Raw genomic sequence first — 10,062 nt, forward strand, 5'->3', positions numbered from 1 at the left:
TCATCTCTCCATTCATATCCTCCATCTTTCCAGCGCAAGGGGAATTTCTAGAACGTACTAAAAATCTGTAGATACATTTCAAGATATTCGATTTCAAATGTGAAACAACTGTCATCTCTGATGTTTTTGAAAAGAAAAATGGAATTCGCCGAAGTCCTCCAGAAAGGAGATCGCGAAAAATCTAAGAACTTGTTGGATGCTTAAATCCTTGTGTGTTCGCTTCACTTCATAATGAGCTGAGTTGTTGCGGCTTCTCAGACATTTTCATTTAAAATCATGAAATTAATGAGATAGACTTATTAAAATTTCACTAACGACAATACTTTTGACACTTAAAATAATGTGTTTGGTTCTTTGCGAAGCGATTTCCCAGCCAGCTTGTCTTTTTTCCATTTCGCCTGTTTTTTTACTGAAGAAAACCGTGTAGTTTCCTGGAAAAAAACTGAAAATTCCATGGAAAATTCTTGAATTTTGACTCATTGACAGTCATTTTACGCGTAATCACTTCCTCCAACTTCTTCAAAAAAAAAAAAACGACAGATGTTAGCAAGTAGCACATATCAACCAACCAGGAAGTGTTGTTTGTGTGTTTCGGAGGATCATAGGGAAGAATTACTAGGATTAAGATTTTTCTCATAAGTTAAAATAAACATTCTAGAGCCGGGGATTGTTCACGTTCTAAAATTATTGATTCAACTTGTATATTAAAATTTAATTTCCACTGTATAAAGCAGCTATTCAGTTGAAATTGTCAAACTCTGCCCCCCTCCCCCCCCCCTCCCCATCGACCCCACTTCACCCTCCTTCCTTCCCTTGTTCCCTTCCAGCTGTACCTATATTTTCCATAGGTCATAGCAGTTAACTGTCAGGACCAGGATGATCAGGATCTAATTTTATCCTACATCGATTTTTTTTCCTTTCCCTTACATACATGAAATTATTGAAATGTTTTTTTTTTCACATCAAGGACACTATATCCAGCAGTTGATCAAATAGAATCGACCAGTAGCCACCATCGCATAAAATCAGTCAGTCAGTTAGTTGTTTATGCCAAAATGAGTGACTGGATCGCATTGGTATTCCTGAAGTCTTGAATGTTTGAATTATTTTCCTCTACGCACCTCTATTCACCTCTTTTCTCTGAATTCCTATGTAGACAGTACATCTTGTGAATTTTCCATACTTTTTCTTTTTTTTTCCATCCATATGTCGTATAAAATTTTGTCAAAATGTCAAATTCTTGTTCTCTACGTCTATGACAATGACATATACTCCGAACTCAGTTACTACTTCGTTTTCTGGATGTTGTTTTTCTCGTTTCAGGTCGACTACCTTGTCCATGCAAAATATTTACCCAGTTGTTATATTACAATCATACACCTCTCAACCATTTGTCTGACCTTCGGCAATCGATAAATCGATAAGCGCCTAGCTAAGCTATGGACAGCTTTAATACGTCATTTTCACGATATGATCAGTTGCAAGATTTTGTTATCAGGTTGGTTGTTCTGAGACGAAACCTTGTTGGTGAACGTCACACATCAGGCAATTATAAGTTAAAGGCATCACTCCACGAATCTGAGGTGGTACGGATTTCAGGTGGAGTATTCGTATACGGGATGGGAGACTATGGAGAGGGGGTGATTCCGTCCATTTCCTCCTAATTGCCGTAAAAACGGCCCGGAAGATGTGGCGCTGCACAAGGCTGGCGCGCTCCAGTCGAACTGCTTGTGGAAAATAGTGCGCCAGAACGCCTGAAGCCGCATCTTTCGGGCCGTTTTTTACGGCAATTAGCAAGAAATGGACGGAATCACCCCCCTCTCCATAGTCTCCCATCCCGTATACGAATACTCCACCTGAAATCCGTACCACCTCAGATTCGTGGAGTGATGCCTTTAAAGAACGCTTAAGTGATTAAGTATTGCGATTTTTAATCGCCGAACACGCTTTCTCGCCCCCTGTTTATAGAAATTGCCACGATTTTGATTATTGGGAAAAATAAGCTGACGACGAGAAAAGCCAAATATATAAAATTAACAAAATAAATTAAAATAAAGATGTGATAAAAAAGAAACGACAGATCTATTATTTTGACCGTGTATGTTGCCATATCTCAACCTATGCGATCTACATTAGGGTATTAGTGGAACAAGTTACTGAAAATTAGCTATGCGTGGCAGAAATTACACCATAAGGTCTGACCTACCGCTGAAGCACGCAATTTTGAAGTTCGACTGAAGCTGAAGGTTAAAAGTTCGATTTTGTCGCAAATTTAAGTATAGGCTGCTCTACGACGACTATAATTGGATTTTAGCAGACTCTCTGGTTGGTGAAATGTCTCAGAAAACTAGTTATCAATCACTTAGGGTTTTTTACATCGCAAGGAATTATTTTTTCTATTTACAAGAAAAAAAATCATAACTTCTGAGGAAAATTATTTTTTATTGTTTAAAGTAATTATTTTTTTAGTAAGGATAAATTATCTTATTTGAGTCAATCCAGGTGTGTTGAAACAGAAAGAAAATTTTTAGATATTCTTCTGTAAAATATTGATCTAGTAGATGTTCACGTGAACTTTTCCATGGATGTGGGCGTGTCCATTGTTCGCGAACCAATCACAGACGTCGGGAGGGATCATGTCAGCAACGCATGCTGTTTAGAACTAAACAAAATAAAAACTAAGCACAATAAGGGAAATATGTCCATCATTTATCGCTTCGAAAAAAAGAGGAACCAATTCCTTCGCAAGAAAGAGATTTTTAAAAAAAGAACCTACAATGACTTCGATTCTGATTTCAGTGTTGTATTATTTCTGGTATTCGCTATCGCGTTAACCGCTCTATGTTCCTCATTACTGTGGTGTCACTTCTTCGTAATTTTCAATAAGGACAAGAAGAAAAGCAAAACGACTGAGGACGAGTTATCGTGCTGTACCGTCTGAGCACCGTATTTGATACTGTGATGTTTCACTTCTCTAACCATTTGGTAATGTATAGATATTGATTATTCCCCTGATTATATGTATGTTTATGAATACGGTGTAATTGTAAATCATGTGCTGCTGCGTTAATAATTATAAAAATTATATTAATATTGTACTAAATGAAGTACTGTATTGATCGGGAATGTTTAAGCGTAGACGTAGAGAAATTTTCGGATGCATTTGCCTCTGTTCTCAATTCCATCTATTAACTTTTATTCACTACATACAGTACAATGTACTAACAAGAAAACAGAGAGGTTAGTACCATTTTACTCTACATAGTAAATATACCGTATCCGTGTACCCATGTACTTTGTAGATGATTTCATATAAACACTTCTCAAACTCTAAAACAGTCTAAATCATCACTACATATGTCACTATCCTCGCTACAGTAATCCTCTGAACGATCCTTTAAAAGCGACACTCCACGAATCTGAGGTGGTACGGATTTCTGGTGGAGTATTCGTAAACGGGATGGGAGACTATGGAGATGGGGGTGATTCTGTCCATTTCTTCCTGACTGCCGTAAAAAAACGGCGGAAGATATGGCTTCGAGCATCCCGAGGCGCTATTTTCCACGACGAGTTCGATTGGAGTGCGCCAGCCTTGTGCACGCGCCGCATCTTCCGGGATGTTCTTTACGGCGATTAGGAAGAAGTGGACGGAATCACCTCCCACTCCATAATCTACTATCCCTTATAAGAATACTCCACCTGAAATCTGCACCACTTCAGATTCGTGGGGTGATGCCTTTAAAGTAGATCCGATGGCATTCGTGGTGTGGGTTCAGTGTAAAGTGTGCTCAAATCCACATATACACCAAGAAATAGGTCGTTACAAATAGTGTAGTTGTTCAAATCGATAAGTTTGCAGAAGCGCTGAAAAATACGGTGATTTTTACATAAATGCTGTACGGTTATATTGCTCAACATGAAAATCTTCAGAACTCGATTATTAATCACTTTAATTACGGTAAAGTTTAAAAAAAATACTAATATTTAGTTTAAAAAAATAAATGTGATTGGTTTAAAAAAATTTCATGAGTATTTTGAACCACTTGTGTTTCTCCCACAAATATTATTTGCTGAAAAAGTAGTTTCAAAAAAAAAAGAAAAAAAATAGCTTAGAGTAGAGGAAGATGAAATCGATGTCAGAAACGTAGAAGCAACATCTCTGCTTCTCTGCACTCTGAGCCTAACAATCTAACCCAATCACCAATCCAACCTGTATTCCAAATGCTGCATTTCGTGCACCTTCAGGCCGACCAAGAAATGCATTATTTTCCTTTGTAGGATTCGGGATGAATGTCCTCTCCACTGAAACTCTTTTTCGTTTTTTTTTTCCTTGTGAACACCTAAAAATTACGTTGCGCACAATTTTTAGCAGGATCCGCTGCCATCATCGTGAAAGTTATCGGAAACGAGAACGGCCATCGCTGTATTGGATCGTAATCACTTCTGACGATCGCCACGTAGACAGAAATATATTCTCGAGCCACTGAAGTATGAAGGTTATGGTAGAATACGATAGAAAAGTATACTCGAACAACAAACCCTCAGCATCTCCATACGGAGCCACCATAACAGTCATTTTGTAACCAAAACGATGTGTTTCGAATGGTTGACTGAAAAATTCCAAGTTTTGAGACCATTGAGGTTCTTGTGATGAAAAATAATATCGAAAACGCTTTAGTGTGGTCGACTCACCTGAATATCAGGTTCCGACCTGATTTTCTTACATCACGGATTACATTATGTATCATTGGGATGTGAAAAAGGCATTGTGGCCTGGAAAAAAGGGAAAATTATGCTGGTTTTACCAGATTAACTTCACTTAATCCTATTCGTAGTTCCAAAAATTCCCTCAAATTCCACCTAACAATGGGTTTTCTATCGGATCGGAGCATGCGTGCCGCAGGCTGCACAATGCCCGCCCATTTTTCTATGCCGCAACTCCTAGGGGATTTTTACGTAATAGACAGTTCTTCTCTACAAACAGCCAATGACGGAAAGCTTGATTTTTTTTTGTCTAGAGTTCGCTGGGTTTTTTCACTTCATTATCGAATTAAAATGCAAAATTCCCTCAATTCCAGATTTAGGAGCCTTATTTATAAGAATTCTTTTTTAAGAAATTTTTTTAAGAAAATATCGATTTTTTGTAGTACAGTATGGATTTGCTTCTCCAACGCTACGCCGCCCTTTTGTTTCCTCCGCACTACTGACACACATTATCAATTTTGGCATTCAAACTGCTACAGGTCTATTCGATACAAAGTGCCAGATATGATTCGTTGGCTCAATATGAAGGAGTACCGTACCCAAATTTCTTCACTATCCAATGAGCTGGGATGAGTCTCCGCTCTAATTCTGCGATCTCCAGAGGTTTTTCTCGGATAGATTCAATATATGCCTTTTTCAGTTGTATAACTGCACGACAGAGTAGGACAAGATGGAAAATTCTAGAAAAAAATTGCAATGTGACCAGTTCATCGATTTTTCACGGCTATACGTACCTGTCATCCCGGACATGTAGTTTTACTTCCATTTCGGTTCCAACCTTATGACATCCGTGTTCCAAGAAAGGACAAGCCGATACGCCTTTTGGTAGATTTTTTAAAAGTTCAGAGCCAGTCATTCCTAAATATTATTTTTTCATAGTGGTTAGACACGCAGAGTAGGTATGAGCTCATCCGAGGTGATAAGGTTAGAACTTTCCTTTGAACTCCGTCTTCGCGGCGTCTATAGGCACTGTGATTGTTCCATTTGCATCCTGATACTTGCCTTTTACGACGTCTTTCGGGGAATCTACGGAAATTTTCGAAAAGTAGCAGAAACGCAGAGGAAATGAGCAACTTACCAATGCAGGACTGATCTTCTGCTGAGATTTCATTGTTCTCGTTGACATCTTTTGGTAATATCATTATATCTGCAAAAGGCTCTAAAATTTTCAGATTTGAACTGAACAAAACTGGATTCCGATCAATAGACATTTTTTCAACAGCGCGTAGACATTCTTCTTTGTACTTTCATCCGTTAATTGCGATCGAGTGAAGTACACATAACTTTTATCTACAAAATCCACGCAATCCCTCCTCTTCTCTGCAATCGAAACTATGGATCGCAGTCCTTCGGATAAGTGGCAGCCGCAGAAATCATTGAGAGAGACCCAATTCACTGGCTCATTAACGAATTAATGGACTAACTACTACAGTAATCCTCGAGGAGCAAGATGAATGACGTGTCAAGGGGACCTAGTTACTTAGATACTTGGACGGTTCCTCTTCACTGGACATGCGGGTCCCAGCATCTCTTCCACTCGTTTCGTTCCCTCGCCATTGTCGTCCAAGATGTTCTCAAGTTTGATGAACGACTTTGACGAAGTCCTCCAGCCGTATCCAGCTGAGCTCTCAGCTGATCCATCCGTGCAGCGAACACATCAGCCGATCTCGCTGGAGGCTACCCTCAAGAGCATTTAGCATCTCTTGGGATCCACGATCTAGCGTTCTTTTAGTCTATCTATCGTCGATTCCTCTATACGTAGTTAATACACTTAAATTAAATTTCAATTCAATTCAAGCACAATATTACTTCAGTTTTCGATCCTACTTCGATTTCTGTCCTACAGAACTCGTTTCCTATGCAAGGCATGTATATTGATCGAAAAATCTACCGATAGTTCTGCCTGATGCCGAAGTTTTGTGGAAGGACTCTGCACTGCGAGGCTTACTTTCAGGAGTACCAACTGGTGTGAGTGGAGAATGTGTTGGTGAGCGCATTCTCTACAATTGCCATGTTTGTTCGTAGCGGATCAATACGTATTTTTTGTACACAAAATGAACTCACTGCTATGTTGGTTGTCATTCGTGGAAGTGTGATGTTATCGGAGCTTTCCGCAGAAGTTAACTAAATTGTTTCCATTCAAAATCTCTGGGAAACTTTTGATAATCTTTTTTATGACCTTTTTTTTTACTTATTAGCGTTAGACCTTACATTTATTTCTGAGAAAGGGAGTTTCTACGCAACTAAATTTCTGATGAATTTTCTTCATTTTTTCACACAAATTTCTGCATAAAGTTAGTATTTACCGTAATAGCAACAGAGGAAGGACGTGGCGGCACGTTTTTCTCAGCATTATTATTCTTAAGCATCCTGAATACGGTAAATATTGAGCGTAGTTGAGGGAAGTTGAACTAGGAAGAAGCAGAGGGAAAATATTTGTTTCAGACCAGAGAAGAGCTTACCATAGAGCATTGTTGATGTTTCTAATAGCAACGACTTCACAGCAACGGGAATATCCCATTTTTCAACGTGTTTACTGAGAAACTCTGTCGAAAACAAAAATAGAGATCGTAACAATTTGATAATTTCTCCGCCCACTTCACCGTTCCCTGACCTTGGATTGGTGGATTATGAGGATAATTTTTCTTGGTAAGTTATAGGGACATCCATAATACACGCTTATTTGCCCACCCTTGTGTGATTTTACTGACTTCCATTCATTAATTTGTATTAATTGTCTAATTATCTTTTTATTATTCTTACTAATTATCTAATTATTTTTGATCTTTTTGTCTCACTATATACAATTATGAATATGTATTATTATTTTAATTAATTTGTACTTTTTAGCGTTCCATTTCGTCTTAAAGGCATCACCCACGAATCTGGAGTGTTGCTGGTTTCAGGTGGGTTATGCCTATCTTCCCTATATCCTTCTTCTTAATTGTCGTAAAAAAAAACCGCCCGGAAGATACGGCTTCGAGCGTTCCGGCGCGCTATTTTCTACAACGAGTTCGAGTGGAGCGCGCCAGTCGCGTGGACGCGCCGCATTTTCCGAGCCGTTTTTTTCACGGCAGTTAGGAAGAAATGGACGGAATCACCCTACTCTCTAATCTACGACCCCGTATAGGAATTCTTCACCTAAAATCTGTACCACTCCAGATTCGTGGGGTGATGCCTTTAACGCATGTTTTTTCTTTATTATTTTAAAATTCTAGAAAAAAAATATTGCTGAAAAAAGGTGCACCACCATCTTTATTCAGAAAATGAGAGCATTCCAATAAAAATTAACATTAGCTAAACAATCTAATGTCTGTACAAGAGTAATATCAGAGAAAAGTCAATTCGTCCAGAAATTAATAATGAAGGCATGAGTTCAGCGGTGCAATTATGAACAACATGAAAGCAAAAATACGAACATAAAGTGTATGATAAATAAATATGAAGGTAAACAATCACAAATACATTTTGGCTAGAAAAAAAAATCCCGAAACACTATTCAGAAATTGAGAAATATCGCATCTGTACAACATATGCAACGTAAGCTCCGCCCTCGGATAATATATATGTTCATATTCATAGTTTACTTTTCTTTTTCAACTCTTCCGCTTCATCGCGCTCTCGTCGATCCAGATTATAGAGGGCGAGGCGAAGTTTTGAACCGATTTCATAGCGATAGGGAATGAAATCAGCTTCAACGATGTCGTCCACGTTGTTCAATGGAAAACTCTTGCTAGAGTTTCGAACTGAAATCAATATTCCCGATCAATATTTTCGAAAACTATAAAAGCATTAATATTACGTTATAAAAAACAACACTTGAAAAATAAAATAAAAAATAAAATATAAATAAAAAAAATTATAAAATATAATAAAAAATTATAAAAATAATAAAATATAAATAAAATAAAAGCTAAAATAAAAACCAATAAAAACATTAAGGCTTTTGTAAATTTATTTAAATTTATAAAAGCATTAATATTACGTTATAAAAAAACAATACTATAGGAAAAACACGAACATATGTAGTGTGCAAAGAATCGAATGAATCAATTGACTCGTAGAAGAATAGACCAAAATCTTGACAATATTCGTGAATTCCGCCCACTTGATTGTTGTCTGTTTTAGCGCCGAAATCAACAAAACAATCGATATCGAGGCAAAATTCGCTGCTATTCAAATGATGTACTTTCGAAGATTTCTACATTCTAGCCACATTTTGTTCATTTCCGCCTGTCTACTATGACCTACTGCTATAGGGCACCGGTCACGTGTACGAGGAGCCCGCGCGAATATTCGAATCGATGTGTTCGAATCGCTAGTCGTCACTCTGTACCTCTTCACTCGATGAACACTCATGTTTTTTCTCATCGTCTTTTCTATGTATTCATCAATGAATTACTTGTATTCGTGCTTTTTACATTTATTTTGTCTTATTTATTTGTTTTGCCGCACTTTGCTTAATCCAGCGGGATGGGGCTTTGAAATTTTTAAAAACCACTGTGATCATGGATACCGCTATCATAATCAAGCACCTTTTTGAGGCTCCTTGTTATAACCAAGGAGAAATTACTTCAAAAGAAAAAATTCTAAAACCGATTCAGATCCTTAAGCGAGAAATGATCCCAGGCAATTTCTCTCTTTCTTTTTATAATTATTACAGCTGTAGACGGCTTTGCCGAACGCCTAAACTCTCGCAGACTTATGAATTACCTTTATTTGTTTATTTGTTTAATTTTCCTTAACAAAAAAAACTAATTCCGCTGACATTTTCTTCCTTAGAGCCCCATACTTGCAAACATTCTATGAAACCTATCCTAGTAGAAAATTCAATGTAGAAATTCGGGGAAATTTGATAAAACCATATACGAAAAGTGTTACAGTTGAAGTTTACCTGCAAAAGATGCACCAATATCGTCGCCATTAGTGCTAACGTCGAGTCGAAATCGTCCTTCTATTTTAGGTGATCCAGACATCTGTAAATATATTTTCAATTGTTTAAAAAATCAAGTGATAAAGGATACAACAGCGGAGACATGTTGGTAAATAATTAAAATATGTAGGGGATACGCGAAAGTGAAGAGAAGTGGGGCCCTTTCCAGTTACACGTCGACTAGAGCAACGAAGCTTCCACCGCAAGCGTATCTGGATACGCAATTGCACCACAAGTCAGATCCTACTGATCGAACTGTATTTTTATGTAAATGGCGTTCTGAACGATTCCTCTCCGTCTCGTATATCCTTCAATTTCATGATGAAGTATTTATTATGACAAAAATTGTAATGGAGTGATGAATG

The 10,062-nt window shown here is 37.7% G+C and overlaps 3 protein-coding genes across 4 annotated transcripts; 1 reads left to right on the forward strand and 2 right to left on the reverse strand.

The window, feature by feature from the left end:
- Positions 1-1,439: 1,439 nt before the first annotated feature.
- On the forward strand, positions 1,440-2,941 carry RB195_007601 (uncharacterized protein; the record flags this gene model as incomplete). The annotated part of the gene is made up of 2 exons (XM_013453027.2): positions 1,440-1,498; positions 2,800-2,941. 2 exons carry the CDS (start codon positions 1,440-1,442, stop codon positions 2,939-2,941), a joined length of 201 nt encoding a protein of 66 aa, XP_013308481.2.
- A 797-nt stretch (positions 2,942-3,738) lies between these two features.
- Positions 3,739-7,285, reverse strand: RB195_007602 (uncharacterized protein; the record flags this gene model as incomplete). Of its 2 annotated transcripts, XM_064181323.1 has the most annotated exons (12): positions 3,739-3,864; positions 4,211-4,302; positions 4,361-4,483; positions 4,540-4,610; positions 4,693-4,773; positions 5,304-5,444; positions 5,499-5,622; positions 5,843-5,923; positions 6,656-6,764; positions 6,829-6,888; positions 7,071-7,134; positions 7,227-7,285. In XM_064181323.1, 12 exons carry the CDS (start codon positions 7,283-7,285, stop codon positions 3,739-3,741), a joined length of 1,131 nt encoding a protein of 376 aa, XP_064038121.1. The 2 variants fall into 2 exon arrangements, with proteins under 2 accessions (XP_064038121.1, XP_064038122.1); XM_064181324.1 differs by lacking the exon at positions 7,227-7,285 and having other exon boundaries at positions 6,713-6,764; positions 7,071-7,133.
- A 1,055-nt stretch (positions 7,286-8,340) lies between these two features.
- On the reverse strand, positions 8,341-9,740 carry RB195_007603 (uncharacterized protein; the record flags this gene model as incomplete). The annotated part of the gene is made up of 2 exons (XM_013453029.2): positions 8,341-8,510; positions 9,659-9,740. The coding sequence occupies 2 exons, from the start codon at positions 9,738-9,740 to the stop codon at positions 8,341-8,343; spliced, it is 252 nt and encodes an 83-aa protein (XP_013308483.1).
- Between the last annotated feature and the right edge of the window lie 322 nt (positions 9,741-10,062).

The sequence above is a fragment of the Necator americanus genome, chromosome I (genome assembly GCF_031761385.1).
Source record: "Necator americanus strain Aroian chromosome I, whole genome shotgun sequence".
Lineage (NCBI taxonomy): Eukaryota > Metazoa > Nematoda > Chromadorea > Rhabditida > Ancylostomatidae > Necator > Necator americanus.